The 16,418-nt window shown below is 42.2% G+C and overlaps 1 protein-coding gene across 2 annotated transcripts; it reads right to left on the bottom strand.

The window, feature by feature from the left end:
* Positions 1-1,794: 1,794 nt before the first annotated feature.
* Positions 1,795-15,295, bottom strand: pkd2 (polycystic kidney disease 2). 2 transcript variants are annotated; one of them, XM_066679428.1, is made up of 15 exons: positions 14,220-15,295; positions 13,395-13,508; positions 11,103-11,236; positions 10,748-10,998; positions 9,875-10,099; positions 9,557-9,785; positions 9,218-9,388; positions 8,640-8,821; positions 8,320-8,440; positions 7,460-7,558; positions 7,244-7,365; positions 6,882-6,999; positions 6,352-6,512; positions 5,493-5,640; positions 1,795-4,024 (listed from the first exon to the last, which is right to left on the bottom strand). In XM_066679428.1, exons 1-15 carry the CDS (start codon positions 14,632-14,634, stop codon positions 3,797-3,799), a joined length of 2,718 nt encoding a protein of 905 aa, XP_066535525.1. In that variant the 5' UTR covers positions 14,635-15,295; the 3' UTR covers positions 1,795-3,796. The 2 variants fall into 2 exon arrangements, with proteins under 2 accessions (XP_066535525.1, XP_066535524.1); XM_066679427.1 differs by having other exon boundaries at positions 6,352-6,515; positions 14,220-15,293.
* Positions 15,296-16,418: the final 1,123 nt, after the last annotated feature.

Below are 16,418 nucleotides of genomic sequence, written 5' to 3'. Positions count from 1 at the left end.
TCCAGGTGTCCCTTGTCAGTGTCTATTTAGGCTCCTTTGTGTTACTTCCTGTTGGTTGGGCGTTCGGTTTGATTTCTCTTTGCTCCACTTTCATTTACCTTGTCTATTCCTTCATTTGTTTTGCTCCCTCCAATCTGTCTGTTCCTTGGTTTTGTCTCCTTTTGCTCTCTGCTTGTTTCACTCTCTCTAGTCTGTCTGCCTCGTCTGTTCCATGATTTCCTTCTCTTCCCTTTGTCTGTCTGTACCAGTTTAGTCTGTTTAACTGTGTGTTCATGTTTAGTCTATTTAGCTCTCCGTGTCCAGGTTTAGTTTGTTTAACTCTGTTCAGGGCGGCACGGTGGTGCAGCAGGTAGTGTCGCAGTCACACAGCTCCAGGGTTCGATTCCCATTCCGGGTGACTGTCTGTGAGGAGTGTGGTGTGTTCTCCCTGTGTCTGCGTGGGTTTCCTCCGGGTGACTGTCTGTGAGGAGTGTGGTGTGTTCTCCCTGTGTCCGCGTGGGTTTCCTCCGGGTGACTGTCTGTGAGGAGTGTGGTGTGTTCTCCCTGTGTCCGCATGGGTTTCCTCCGGGTGACTGTCTGTGAGGAGTGTGGTGTGTTCTCCCTGTGTCTGCGTGGGTTTCCTCCGGGTGACTGTCTGTGAGGAGTGTGGTGTGTTCTCCCTGTGTCCGCGTGGGTTTCCTCCGGGTGACTGTCTGTGAGGAGTGTGGTGTGTTCTCCCTGTGTCCGCATGGGTTTCCTCCAGGTGACTGTCTGTAAGGAGTGTGGTGTGTTCTCCCTGTGTCCGCATGGGTTTCCTCCAGGTGACTGTCTGTGAGGAGTGTGGTGTGTTCTCCCTGTGTCCGCGTGGGTTTCCTCTGGGTGCTCCGGTTTCCTCCCACAGTCCAAAAATTGGTAGGTGGATTGGCGACTCAAAAGTGTATGTGAGTGAATGTGTGTTGCCCTGTGAAGGACTAGCGCCCCCTCCAGGGTGTATTCCCGCCTTGTGCCCAATGATTCCAGGTAGGCCCTGGACCCACCGCGACCCTGAACTGGATAAGCGCTTACAAATGAATGAATGAATGAACTGTGTTCAAGTGTAGTCAGTTTAGCTCCCTGTGTATTGTCTCTTTGTCCTTATCTGTTTTGTTATCTCTTGTTGTTCAAATAAAATTTGTTATAGCGCTTGCGTCCGCCCCCAGTCCTTACACGAGGACAGTACTGCCTTCAACAAAACGCTATATTCATTGCACAAAAAATTAGATAGACTTGTGAAATCCCTCAATCACATAGTTTAAGGCAGACTAATCTGTTTTAATCTGGACTAATCCCCTGTCAACACACATCAATCTAAGATTTAACAGATCAATCTAATGCCATGGAAAGCCACAACCCATTAGCTATGACTTGGATGTAACACCGTCTGGAAAAGAGGAATTCCAACCATTTTCAAAATTTCTGCAGAGTTGAATCATTAAGACGTGAGCATGAATATGCTGTGTTTTAATGGAGATGTACTCTAGAATCAGGATGGTTCACTGCACTGGTGAATGGGACCAAACACATGTAGAAGACATTACCTCTTAAAGCACCTCACAGAAAGCTATTACATGAAATACACAGTTTTCAAACTCTTTTTTGTGCATTCCCTGCTTATGAGCAGCTGCATTAAACATGTGTGGGTTTTTTTGGGGAATCTCTGGAACTGACCCATAATTATCGTAGCTGAAGTGCATAAACAAAACCAAACCAGTTTAATCACGTAGCCACACACTGAAACTGTTTTGAACAAGTTTATTATTAAAACATTAATACTGATAAAAACACAGAAGACTACACAGTACTGTGAAGCCCAGTACAGAGCCAGATTTACACAGCTTTGTGCCGATAGCAGTTCTGTCCTGTTTTTTAAACTACAACAAAACTGGTAGAAATGATCTACTAACATGTATCAAACAGCAAGCTGAACATCAGCAGCACAGATATAAAATGAAGTACAAAAAAGTCAAGGCAGTGCCAGGAAAATGAAGAACGTGTACCACATTTATGAGGCAAAAAAACATTAGAGGAAAGCTTTGACTCATGAAAGCAGATGCACTCCAAATCGAAGTTTGTTTCACGTTATAAGATGTATACAAACAGAAGTTAGATTTATAAAGTTATACATCACCTGCTGCAGTTGCTCATGACAAAACGTGCCACTCTTACAACTGAATAAAAACAATCTCACAAAGTCAAATCCGGTCACTTCATTTCAGATCAAATATGAGCCAAGCTCTGGAAGAGAAAATGCTTGTGCTTTAAATACTTTAACATTTAAAATACTGTGTGAAGATTCCATTCAAAATCCTTTAACGTACCAACATCAAAGCCCAGAGACCTTCACTGTATAATGCCTTCAATAAAACGTGGGAACAGCATCTTTGTCTGAGACATCAATATCTGTGCAATTCGGTGCAATCAAAAATGAGTTCGAATTTACATTCAAAACAATTTCATTGTTTTCTTTAAAAAGTGAAGGTCCCACTTACCCCCGCAAACACAGAACATAGATGAAACTGCGGTACTGTAACACTATTTCCTTTGTTTAACTATAAACACACCCAACAGTCCCAGCGTGCTGTAGTAACTAAGCTGTGTTCCATCCTCGAAGGTATTCTATCCTTGCTCCTGTTCCTCAGAAATAGGTAAAACAAAGTCATCTAAGATGACAAGCTAGTAATATAAGCTCTTATTTAGAAGAGTCATACATATTGATGCAAAGCAAACATAGAAATGAAGCTGCAAATAAAGGAGACGCATTCTAATCTCGATTGTGAATTATGAAAGCTGTGATTTGACTTGTTTTCTTGCGTAAGGCCTTTTTTCTTTTATTGTTTATACATTTAAACCCTGAATTATGCCAAATGTCCACCACCTGTGTAATAAATAAAGAAACCCTATACCTTAAAATTACAGTTTCAAAATCATCGTGAAGCTCCACTGAGCTGCAATAGGGAGAACAGAGCCTCTGTTGTTGTTACTCCGGGCTTGGCACTGCAGAAACTGCACTATGTAACTGTTGGAAAAGGATGGGAAACCACCCCTCCTCTCAGTGCACTGCTGCTAATGCAACATCACCAGATAGTCCTCCGTGCCAGAGGCGAGCACTGACCTGACAGCCCGGGTCCGTCATATCACAGATGCCCACCTTGGTTGAGCAGATGTGGGGGCCGGCCTTAACATTCGGAGAGAGCAAGGTCAATTGTGCTCTCTTAGGACACCCAGCTGTGGATGGCTGAGGTGTCACTGGAGATCGAACCAGCAATCTCACTACGGGCAACGTGGGAGCTCATAACTACGTTATACGATGCCTATACAATGACCTTAGACCTCGTCCTCCAAGCCTGAAAAATGCATTAACCCCTGCACAATGTGTTAATACGGGTCTTACACGTGCAGCAAAGAAAGTGGACACTGACATTAAGGATTATCACTGAGCTGTAAGGCTAGACCTGGTTCACAACGACATATACATTTCCAACAGAAGAGATTCCAGAACATCACACGCTTCCCACAAAAGCCTATTACGCAGATGGTCAATTTCTTGGTGTATATTGAGAGAAGACCTAGACATATTCAGCTTAAGAGCTACATAATCCTTAGTGTCATCAGTCTCAGTTTTAATACACTGCAAGACCTCTGCAGATAATATTGATATAAATCAATATAATCAATATGGAGTACCCTTTAACAATACCTGACCTGAATGTGAATAATACTGATGTGTTTAGGAAATTAAGGAACACTTCTTATGGCGACGGGATAAGGAAAACTGGTGTTAGATGTGTCCACACCCGTTACCCCCTGAGTCTGGACCCTCGGTGGACAGCGAGGAGGAAGGTCGGGCGCTGCGAGGGCGGGGCTGAGCTCCGGAGATAATAGGAGTGTTCTGCTGGTGGCTGACCTGAGAGACGGCATCGTCCGACTCCCAGTGCTCAAGTTCTTCTCGCACCAGCTTCTCCATCTGCTCCTTGTGAACCTCCATATCCCTCCCCATCCTCTCATTCTAAGAGACAGAGAGAAAAAGAAAGAGAGGTGAAACTGGAGTGGTTCTGCAGGTGGTGACCACAGACCATATTCCATCCATTTTGGCTGATGTTCTTGTCACGTTTGCATTTTGTCAGTGCTCCCACTCCTAGAGGTAGCGTGAGGCGGTGTCTACAACCAGAAGTTGCTCAGGTTGTGCGGCTCATACTGGAAGGCACATCAATGCAAGCTGTGGCGAGAATTTTTGCTGTGTCTGTCGGCACAGTGTCCAGAGTATGGAGGAGATGCCAGAAGACAGGCCAGTACGCCAGGAGACGTGGAGGGGGCGGTAGGAGGGCAATAACCCAGCAGCAGGACCGCTACCTGGAGGAGCAGTGCCAGAGCCCTGCAAAATGACCAGCAGGCCACTAATATCCATGTTTCTGTGCAAACTGTCAGAAACTGACACCAAGAGGGTGGTATGAGGGCCAGACGTCCACAAACAGGGCTTGTGCTTACAGCCCAACACTGTGCAGGGCGATTGGCATTTGCCAGAGAACACCAAGATTGACAGATTCACCGTTGGAGACCTGTTCTCTTCAAGGATGAGAGCAGGGTCACACTGAGCACATGTAACAGACGTGAGAAAGTCTGGAGACGCCTTGGAGACGTTCTGCTGCCTGCAACATCCTCCAGCATGACCTGTTTGGCAGTGGGTCATGTGCTGGCCAGAGGTACCCTGATTGCCATTAGGTACCAGGATTAGTTCCTCAGACCCATTGTGAGACCATATGCTGGTGCCTGGGTTCCTTCTGATGCATGACAATGCTAGGCCTCATGTGGCTGAAGTGTGTCAGCAGTTCCTGCATGATGAAGGCATTGATGCTATGGACTGGCCTGCCCCTTCCCCAGACCTGAATCCAATCAAGCACATCTGGGACACCATGTCTGGTTTCATCCACCAACGCCACGAGCACCACAGACTGTCCAGGAGTTGACTGATGCTTTAATCCATGTCTGGGAGGAGATCCCTCAGGAGAACAGGAGTGTGCCCAGGCGTTGTAGGGAGGTCATACAGTCACATGGAGGCCACACACACACACACACTATGAGCACTCATTATAACTTGTCTTGAGGAATTTCCACTGAAGTTAGATCAGCCTGTAATTTGATTTTCCATTTTATTTTGAGTATGATTCCAAATCCAGACCTCCATGGGATAATAATTTTGATGGACATGGATCATTTTATGTTATTTTTTTCTCAACGCATTCCACTATTTAATGAATGAATCTTTCAATTAGAATATTTAATTCATTTAGATCTAGGATGTGTTATTTTAGTGTTCGCTGTATTTTTTGAGCTGTGTATATGTGGGATCTGTGACCAGTTTGTGGTTGTATTCAGGCATTGGTCAGACCCCATTACTTGGCAATGTCTACGTATCCAATTTTATGTTTATAGATGCATGCGAGTTTATTTTAATGCAGTGCATGTACTTTACTCACCTCTATGACACCGTCCAGCAATCGGCCGAGTACTTCCCGCCTCTTCAGCTTTGCCCTCTCCATGACCTCCAGCTTCACAATGACCGCGTCGATCTTGGACACTATGCTACCAATAGAGTGCTCCATACGGTCCACCCTCCGCACCAATCTAGCAACACAGTCAAAAAAAACCCAGCTTTGATCATTACAGATCTGTCTGAATACATTCATTCATTCATTCATTATTTACAAGCACTTATCCAGCTCAGGGTCACGGTGGGTCCAGTGCCTACCTGGAATCATTGGGTGCAAGACAGGAATACACCCTGGAGGGGGCACAGGGCAACAAAGACACACACACACACACACCTACGTACACTTTTGAGTCGCCAATCCACCTACCAACGTGTTTTTGGACCGTGGGAGGAAACCGGAGCACCCGTAGGAAACCCACACAGACACAGGGAGAACACACCACACTCCTCACAGACAGTCACCCGGAGGAAACCCACGCGGACACAGGGAGAACACACCACACTCCTCACAGACAGTCACCCGGAGGAAACCCACGCAGACACAGGAAGAACACACCACACTCCTCACAGACAGTCACCCGGAGGAAACCCACGCAGACACAGGGAGAACACACCACACTCCTCACAGACAGTCACCCAGAGCGGGAATCAAACCCACAACCTCCAGGTCCCTGGAGCTGTGTGACTGCGACACACTACCTGCTGCGCCACTGTGCCACCCTGTCTGAATACAGTTTAATTAGAATTCTTTTTGAACTTTTCAGATTTACTACAACTCCTGCATCTCACTGAACGTACAACATTTTTAATGTTTTTACTTGAAAATGACACAATGAGAAACATACACTTGGAACTCCTCATAAGAAACGCCCCCAGAGCTGCTGCCACGACGACGGGAGCTGTGTCCGCTGTCCTCATCATCATCTTCTTCTGAGTCGTCCTGGCTTCGAGACATGCTCCGCCCACTTAGCGGCCTGGGCAGCGAACTGTGCTCCAGATCCAAGTCCTCCTGGCGTGTGTGTGAGAAACACTGAGCATCTGTCAAGGTGTGTGTGTGTGTCTATTTTTTATGTAATTCAAAGTAAATGGTCATATGCCAAAACACCTAGAAAAACTGTTGTTAAATATGTATTTTACACCTTAGTTCCACAACTCTTACAGTACAGAACCCAGTGGACACTTTATTCAATTACACTTTGAATTTACCTAATTTTATTTACATCTAAGTGATACGTAAAGCTAAATAATCTACATAAAGATATATAATCTGACTAACAGGCCATCATTCTCAGATTATTCTTTATTTGTTAGTGAAGATTAAAGCTTCTCTCTACCTTTTCTAATGTAATGCATCTTCCTTTACGTGTTTACTCACTCTCTCTTTCTCCAGATCATCCCTCATCTGCTGGTGTTCGTGCTCAGTGAGCTCCTGGTCTCCGTCCAGGTCGTACTTGGCAAAAATGGCTTCAATCTCAGCATCTGAGTGTCCCTTTCTGTACCAACATGAGTGGATATTCAGCAAACACTGGCTGTGTGCAGGTGTCTTTTACCAAAAGACACTGTACGGTTTCAATCAAATCATTAGATGAAACAATGAATTAATAATTAACGTAAAACATATCAAAGCCATTTACTGTATAACTATCAGATAAGAAAGACATAATCCTAAAAACTCATTCGATTTATATTATCAAGGTCAAGGTATGTAGTTGTGTATGACAGGCATATTTGGTTCACCCTCTTAGGTCCTCTCGCAGTTCATCAAAGTTGAGTTTCCCTCCAGCCTGGCGAAGGCTGTCCGAGATATCGTCCACCGTAGTCTTCCTCAGCCTCAGTTTCACCATAGCCTTATGGTAACCCTGAGAGAGAGCACAAAAGCAAAACATATTTACACGTTTCGCCAATTTGTAAGGCTTTTCCTCAGTAAAACGGCACACATTCTCACTCCCGTACCTTTTTAATGAGGTCTGTAATCTCCATTTCAGATCTTTGCTGTGCCATATCAGCCTTCACCTCTGAGTATGTGTCATTGATAATAGCCAAGAACATGTTCTGAAGAAAAGAGAAAAGAATAATCAGCCAAATATCAAACTAGTTGAGGGACATAATTCCTTTCATATTAACCTTTATATTGTTTTATATAATAATTAATAGAACAGAGTCAAGCAAGGACATGGGATGTGTTTATACTTGAAATATATATATTTAGACTCAAATCTACAATAAATGTAGTATATTTCCCTGTGTCTAATATGAAATAGCTGTGTTTAGTTTAGAATCCTGCACCCTGTAAAATATTTTCCCTCACAAACTACTACTGCAGTGATAATGCTATTTTTCATTGTTAGCATTAAGCTAACAATAACACACCTTCATTGTCCTATACTAGCTTTAACACTGCCATAAGGAAGATCTACAATATATATATATATATATATATATATATATATATATATATATATATATATATATATATATATATATATATATATATATATATATATATATGTATATATATATATATATTTATATATATGTCTGAATTTAATAAGACATCCATATTCTTTACTTCTCAAACTCAATTCTGAACAAAATCATTCAGTAAAGTTAATACAACTTTGTCAAAGCCTAGCCCTTAAGACTGCTTATTAGCGTATTAGCTTGGTTGTTAGAAAATTTAATTTTCAGACCCTCAGTTCTCTTTTTTACATATGAATACACTTGTGAGCAACATAACAGTCCATTCACAGCCATGTTTTAAAGTATATTGCCTATCATGACTTTAAATATGGCTCAGCCAACTGTCCACTCACCAGCAGAATCATGAACATGAAGAACACAAAGGTGGTAAAGTAAATTGGCCCCAGAAACCTGTTTGTCTCTTCAATCTCTGAGAAGTCAAAGTCTCCCAGAATCATCCGGAACTGAGTGAAACTGCATCAACCAAGACAGAAGAGCCCAGTTACCATTAGTAAGAATTAAATGAGAATATACTTATTTGTTTCAAATAACGAAGCAAATGAGAACAGTTTGTTCCAAAATACGATAAGAATCACAGTTCCTTTTGTAAAAATCACTACAAACCATGTAGGCCTGTGTTGTGTCTGATCAGAGAGAAAGACCCTGGACTCACATGCAAGCCTGGAAGGTGCTGAAGTCATTGAGCTGGGTTCCAAACACCAGGTAAGCCAACTGTGCATATGCCAGGAACACAATGAAGAACATAAAGGCGAAGCCTAGCAGGTCCTTTGCACATCTGGACATTGTGGTGGACAGCTGACTCATGGTCTTATTGAAGTTGATGAACTTGAAGAGCTGCGAAGAGACACGTATAAATCATTTCCAACTTCTTGGTTCATATTTGGGTTAAAGGCAGAAATGCACTGATATGGTAATACCTGCCAAAGGCCATTGTTTGACCCCAAGTAAATGAACTACATATACTTTTTATATATCATTTAATTATTTTCTAAAAATGAGGGTCCAGGCCTGTTTTATAGATTGTGGCTTATATGAGTTTAGTTCTTTTCTGATTAGTTTAATCTACTGATATTTCACAAGCATTGGTTTAAATTTAAAAAATCATTAGGTTATAATAAAAACTGCAGCTGTTGCAAATTGCAATTGTCATATAAAAACAATTTATCTTTCGGATCTACTGGATACTAGAAAATGGTACAGATTAGACGAATGTAGATCGGAGAGTCTCACTTTGACCCAGGCGAGGAAAACCATGATGGCACACAGGCTGTTGAACTGAGCCTGCAGCTGAGCGAGGGGTTCGAAGTTTGGGTATGTGCTGGGGTTCTCCCGCAGATATGTTAGCCTGTTACTGATCGCTGATGTCCTGTAGATGTTCATGATAATGGCAGGAATGCTCAGCTAATGGACATGAAGGAAAAACATCAGCGATCACAAAAGAGAAATGGTCCAAATACATTTTTACATCAACTTTTATACATCAACTATAACCATTTTGGAGATGCAAGGTTTTATTGGACAGTTACTATATGAAAAAAATCTGCATCAACAAACAGGTTGCTTACTCACCCCTACTATGACAACGTCCAGACAGTTCCACAGACTCTTAAAGTAGTGCAGACGATGCAGACGGATCTCAAGCACTTCCTCCACCACATAATAGAGCACGAAGAGGATAAAGATCACTTCACACGTCCCCACAAAGTAGTCCCAGCAGGACACATACGGCACCAGACGCACCGTCTGGAACTGCCACGAAGTCACAGTGCCCCCAGTGGCAGGAAATTCCACCAGCATTCTGTATGATAACAGTGAGATGTCCGTTTGCTAACAACAAAAACACTTGTCTATATGGAAAACTTTAGGGACTTTCTTAACTGTTTTTACCTGACAATGCAGAATAGGTTGACATTGCCATTGTAGACTGCAAAGTCAAGAAAGACTGCTCTGGTGCCACGGTCCAACCACAGGTTTTCTTTTAACTCTTGAAGCCTACTGCTGGATTCCTCTTTGCTCCTGGATAGGTCCTGGTAGTAACCCCCACCTCTATAAGTGGCCACTTCACCCCAATAGCTGCCCTCGCCAAGAGTGCTCTCCTCAGAATACACCCACCTGAGATGTTCGAAAGACCAATGTTCAAAAGCCCAGCAAAACACAATACAATGAACTTGACTATCTAAGGTATTTTATGAAATACTAATTTAAAGGTATGCTTATGATTTTGCATAAATAACGACCTACACACTGACATCTGCTTAGATCAGTTTTGCTAATATGTTATACAGGAGGTCCTCTGGTTACGTCAGTGCCGAGTTACGATGTTTCGTGGTTACGACACATCTCCGATTTACTGTATGAAGCCTTGTTTTGACTAAAGTGGTTTTGCGTCGTAAACGTCGTAACGTGAACTTCGTGTTTGGTGTGCATGGCGCGGCGGAAGAATACACGGTTACGTGGCTCGGGACCGAGGAGGTTAGGTGTGAGGATAGGATAAGTGCGTACAGTATGTTATTTACGTACAGTATGTACGTATGTTCCGACTTACACCGAAAATCGGTTTACGACGCGACGTAGGAACGGATCAACGTCGTAAGTCGAGGACCCCCTGTACACTTATAGTGCTAAATATGCTATTACTTCAGTAAAACAGTTCCACCTTTATTACAAAATACATTATTACGTTATAATACACAGCAATTGATTATGTTTACGTTTTTAACACTGTATTGATTTTACAGTTGCAGTAAAGCTTTTCCTTACGCTGTGCCATTTTTGAGGCCAAAGGGTGCCTTGTCTTCGTTGGCGGGTGAGTAGGTGCTGTAGCAGTCGTAAACCTCGTTCTTCAGGTCCTCGTGCACCGGACATGACTTGTTGAGCACTTTGACCTGGCGAAGGCGAGGGACTCCTAGAAGAAGGTTCTCATAGTAGATGCGACTCTGGTTCTCTGAGAGGCTTTTATTGTTGTACCACATGTTCCAGTACATTCCGTTGAGAAAAGGCCCCTCTGTGTACTACAGAGACAGTACTCAAATTAGAAAGACTGACATTGGTAGCCTATTGCTTCACTGATGTACTATTAGTTTAAGTATATATATATATTATTAGAGTCTTTTACTTTCCAGAAGTCCTCCGTTGTTGAGAGGGTCTTGAAGGTGGTGGGATCTCCATTGGACAGTGGTGTGTCCAGGAAGAGATGAGACATGGCTTTGGTGTAAAAGTACATGTTGGTGCTCAACATCCCATATGTTACTGAAACACATCAAAGACAAGATTGAATAAGTTTCAACATTAGTAATAGAGCATGAAACGCTTCACACGTTCCTTTCATTATTCTTGTTGCTTTTTCCTTCCTGGAGGCATAATAAATACTGCCCATCTGTACAAACCTACGCCTTTTCAGAGAGGCCTGCAGTAGCCATTACATTCTTTCCTCCTTACTCTTCCTTAAAGTAAGCCTTGGTTCACATATCATCATCCTGTCAGGAAACTGGGTAATGATTCAAACTTTTAATTTTAGTGAGATATTAGAAACAAATAAACACAGCCTCCTCCAGACGGGACGCTGCTTTAATACGGTCTTTGTCTTTGTTGTATGCACTGGACATGGCTGGAGAGACAAGAGTTTACCATAAATTAATCATGAAGCAGGGCACAGCTGTAACCACACAGAGAAATGAATACTACATCTTTCCATTGCAACAACTGACCCAGTGTCTGGCAGCAACATTAACAGCTGTTCATCGTGAAATGGAGGAGAAATGCCACTCATTTGGCTTTTTCTGATTTCTCATCTCGTCTTTCACAAAGTAGCCTATATGCTTGTCTTGGCCATGGGGTTTCATCACATGCTTTTTTTCTGTGTGCTGTTTGAAAATGTGCATATAAACCATTTACAACTCATATTCATATTAGACATCATACAGGATCTGCCAAGTTTCCTGAGGAAATTCATTTAACACCAGCTCAGAAATATTTAATGTTGAACCTACGAGAAGAATCTAGAAGCTTATTCTGTGAAATCACCTGAGAGCTAATGCAAAAAAAAAGCTAAAGTCTGAGCAAACACAACATTTAATAACTGTTTAAAGGAACAATATGTAATATTTTGGGGGTTTTTTTTCTCCAGGGCTTCCCCTACATGTACAGAGCGTAATTCATTTTTACAACACTGTCCTGAAATCAAGGGCAAAACCCGGAGCAAAATTGTATTGCTCATAGTCTGCTCTGTAATGGCTCAGGAGACATAAGGATACATAGGAGATAAAGAAGGGAGATAAATGAGATAGTACGATTTATTTCATCTGGTTTGCTACCATCCTACAAATATTGCATAGTGCAGTTTCTCCAGTGCAGAGCCTGGGGTAGCTCGATTACAGCTCAGTGGAGCATCACAATGATTTTGAAGTTGTAACTTTAAAGGCTAAGCACCTAAGCAGCTAAGGCTAAGCAACAAATAAATACAGTGGAATTTGAGTTCCTAACTTGTGTTTATTGATAGTCAGAAAACATGTTATTTCTTACTAATTGAAGGAATAAGGTTTAAAAGAAATTCTAATTGGCGTCTTGCCTGTGACGTAGATGGTGGACAACAACTCTAGAAGCTGCACTTAATTTAATGCAAAATAACGAAAAGGTGTGTTGTTTCTGGCTGCAATCATTCAATGTACAGTGGGACATCTGTGAACAAATGGCCCAAAGATCCCAAAATATCCAGAAAATGGACTAAATTTGTCAACTTTAAACGGGCACTTTGGAAAGGACCATCCGCTCACTCCGTTATCTGTAGCTCATTTCACTGGCGCTTTTCCAACAATATGGGCATGTAAGGACACCAACGAAAGGTGTTCAAGAGCCTCTGTAACATGGAGGTAAACAGGGTAAGGACACTCACTTCGCCTGTTTTAGTTGGTGTTAGTTAACGTTAGCTTGACTCGCTAAACTCGGTGGCTCAGATTATACTCGGCTACGTAGCTGCATTACGGAGGTTTATAGTGTCGGATGAATTCGAGTTCGACTTCGATCACATTTACAAGAATAACGGTACCTCTACATTTGAGTTTAGCTTATTGCTAGGCTATTGTCATGAATAATGTTGGTTATTTAGCTAGATACTGTCATAACAGTCAGTCATAACGGTGTTTTACCGCGGCGTTGTTCAGCTGTTGTCCACCAGTGACGTCACGGTCGCGTTCAAGAATTTCCGTAGCGAGCTCGGGTTTTTCCGTCAATTTAATAAAATTGTCAGTTTTAAAGCAAATTAAGCTGCTATTTTTATTTTAATTCATACTTATATCTGTCAGTAACGGAAATAATGTGAAATATTCATGAAGGTCAATTAAGTGGTGCTTAGCCTTTAAGGTAAAAATATTACAGTGTTCCTTTAATGTGGTCACTTTATTCAACTTACTGATGCACAAAGTGATGAGGAAGAAGATGTAGGTGACCATTTCCCTCAGAACATTCTTCAGATACCCCTCCCTGCTGCTGTCACTCTCCTCCATTAGACGTGTGCCCCACAGAACTGGAACCATAAAACAGACCTCAAAGGTTAACCCTCTTTAAACAACATTGGTAAAATGGCTTCCATTATTATGATATGCAGTTATATATACGATCCTATCTTGGACTCTCTTTGGCCTGTTGAGACACTGTAATATGTGAAGGTGCCAAACGATCTTTACAGAAGGACTTCAGGAATCAGTTCTTGAGGAAACCTAGTGCAATTGAACATAATGCTTTGAAATTTACACTAGTTATATGTCCAAATGACTGTGGAGACCCTGTATTGTTAGTGACTTAAGTTACTTTTAGGTGCACCCATTCTGGACATTCAGTTGTGCACACAGTATTTGTAGTGTATAGTCTCCAAAGAAAAAAGCATGCAACAAAGAGGCTTTGGAACAGCTGCACATGAGTCTGAGGTCACTGCCAAGATATAAAACCCCAGCACTGGACTGTGGAGGAGTGGAATTATGTTCTATGGAGTGATGAAACCCCTTTTAAAAGCTCTGTAATGAGCTGAAGTTGTATTTGAGATCCAGAACTCATCACCCAGCACCAATACCACTTCTTACTAGCGTATGTACTTACTGCCATCATATCCTCACAGCAATTTTCCAACGTTCAGAAGAGAAACAAGGTAACAAATTCCCCTTGATTTCCAAAATAAAAACAAGATAAACAAGTGTCCACAAACTTTAGGTGATGTGTTATATCTGTTAGCTGTACATACATCTTATTTTTGCCAGGATCCTTTTGCTCCAGCTGTGCTGGATGCCCTGCGCAGTGAGGCCGGGAGAGAGCTCTCCGCGTATCCGGGCGCTGAAGCTCTCCAGGCCGCTGCTGCTGGAAGCTGTGGACAGAGACCTACGGCCGTGGCTCTGCGGGGCCCATACGGCCCCCATCAGGCCGTCCTCGGGCTCGAAGCCAGGGTTATCGCGACTCCACGCCTGCCTGGAGCCCGAGCTGGAGCCTGGACCAGGACCGGGGCCGGGACACGGACTGGAGTTGGAGCCGGTGTCGGGTCTCTCCTCCTCAGCGGCGCCGGCGGAGTGCGGCATGGTGCAGAGTTCGATGGCTTCGCTCTGCGGTGTCGAGTCTGGAGCCGCCGGGGACTGCGGCTGGGAGCGGGGTCTGATAGAGCTCATGGTTTAGTCCTTAAAAGTTTTAATAACCTTTTAAATGTTTTAGTTCATCTTAAAGAGAGTTTATGTAGATTAAATCGTCACTAAGTGTGAACAACAGCAGATGGTAAGCCCGACTAAATGAAGGAAACCGTTATAAAAAAAAAAACCGTTTTAAAACCTCAGAGAGTTCCCAGCTCTTCTTCAAACTAAAGCCCGGATAATTAGAAAAATAGGCAAAAAGTCACAAAGTACCGTCCACAAAAACAAAAATAATCCGAGAAGGAACTTTATCGTTGGTAAAAAAAGCTGTTCAAGCGAATAGCTTAGTGTTTGTGTTTAGTTTAGTGACGTTTAAATCCTTCGTTTGTGAAGAAAGGAGAGTTTCTCTGAGTCCCGCAGCCATCTTGTTCCCCTCAGTTTTCCCTTAAAACTCAGGCGGAGGGATCATATTACAGCACTCGGGAAAATTCAGCACTTTCGGTACCCAAATAAATAAATAAATTACTTAAATATGCCATAACGTTTTGGCGTCAGGAAAGTTACCGACTTGCAAATGTAACTGCCATCATAACAACACCTAAAATAAGCTTCTTATTTACACAAATAAAACTTAATGACTTATACCGATAAATAACGTTTTAAAGTTGTTTTCTAAAGGGCATTTCTTTTATATGTGTTTATGTAACTTAGAGGGAACGATAGAATAAACCCTTGATTGGCAAAATATACAAAAACTGATGAATTTGTGATTAAAACAGACACTAGTTAATTTTACATAACCGTTTGTTTGGGCTCTGCTGCAGTTGCTGTTGCTAGGCAACGCCCCCCTTCCTCCACAGTGAGCGGGCGGTAGTGTTGCCTTGGCTCCACAAGAGGACAAACAACTAACAGGAATGGTCTAAGTTTCTTTCATTTCTGATTTATTTGATATTTTTAAAAAAACTGCAATTATCACACTGAAATAAAAGTAACACATGAAACATAATACCTCATAGACATGCAGTCTCAATTAGATTCATAAAATGTGTGCAAATAAAACAAGCATTGTGAAAAATAAACATCATCAATTAAATCTGTATATAATTTTTATGTGATTGCTCAATTTTGTAAACATATGTTTTTGTGTTCTTTCATGTTTAATGGCTTCAGTGTAACAAGGTATTAAGTCTGTTGTTTGCTGTATTTTATGTTTGGAGCATGTTGACACAGAATGAGACATAGTTTGGCGGGTAGACAAGCCACATTACAGCAATACACACAAGTACAAACATACTAAAATGGAGTGGACAGGCCTGCCCTGGAAGATAAAACATTACACTACAATTACCCAAAACATTACAAACATTACACAGATACGGTAAAATGCATCTCTGGTTAATGACATCGTTGCTCACTGCATTGTTTGGACAGTGACTTCTCTCTTACTCATGGTGCGGTAAATGTGTGTAAAGACATGTTGAACCCTAATCATGTTAGTTAAACTAGCTGGCTAGGTGTTAAGGGCCTTTTCTACTCCAATGAAATTATATATTAAGTACAAATTTGAATGTCACATGGCTTGCATAATAGCTCCAAATTTGTTTACAGAGGAGATGAAATCATGAAACAATGCAGTACATAAGACAAACATAATCATTCATTCATCATTCATTATCTGTAACCCTTATCCAGTTCAGGGTCGCGGTGGGTCCAGAGCCTACCTGGAATCATTGGGCGGAAGGTGGGAATACACTCTGGAGGGGGCGCCAGTCCTTCACAGAGCAACACACACACTCACATTCACTCACACACTCACAGCTACGGAC

The sequence above is a fragment of the Hoplias malabaricus genome, chromosome 8 (assembly GCF_029633855.1).
Source record: "Hoplias malabaricus isolate fHopMal1 chromosome 8, fHopMal1.hap1, whole genome shotgun sequence".
Lineage (NCBI taxonomy): Eukaryota > Metazoa > Chordata > Actinopteri > Characiformes > Erythrinidae > Hoplias > Hoplias malabaricus.
The sequence above is the reverse complement of the archived record's forward strand: the minus strand, read 5'-3'. Positions and strand labels throughout refer to the sequence as shown.

Coding starts and splice junctions, on each gene's coding strand:
- pkd2 (XM_066679427.1), bottom strand. CDS start 14,634: ATGAGCTCTATCAGACCCCGCTCCCAGCCGCAGTCCCCGGCGGCTCCA. Junction 7,559..8,319: donor TCATGTTCATGATTCTGCTG/GTGAGTGGACAG, acceptor TCTTTTCTTCAG/AACATGTTCTTGGCTATTAT. Junction 5,641..6,351: donor TCTTATGAGGAGTTCCAAGT/GTATGTTTCTCA, acceptor CTGTGTTGCTAG/ATTGGTGCGGAGGGTGGACC.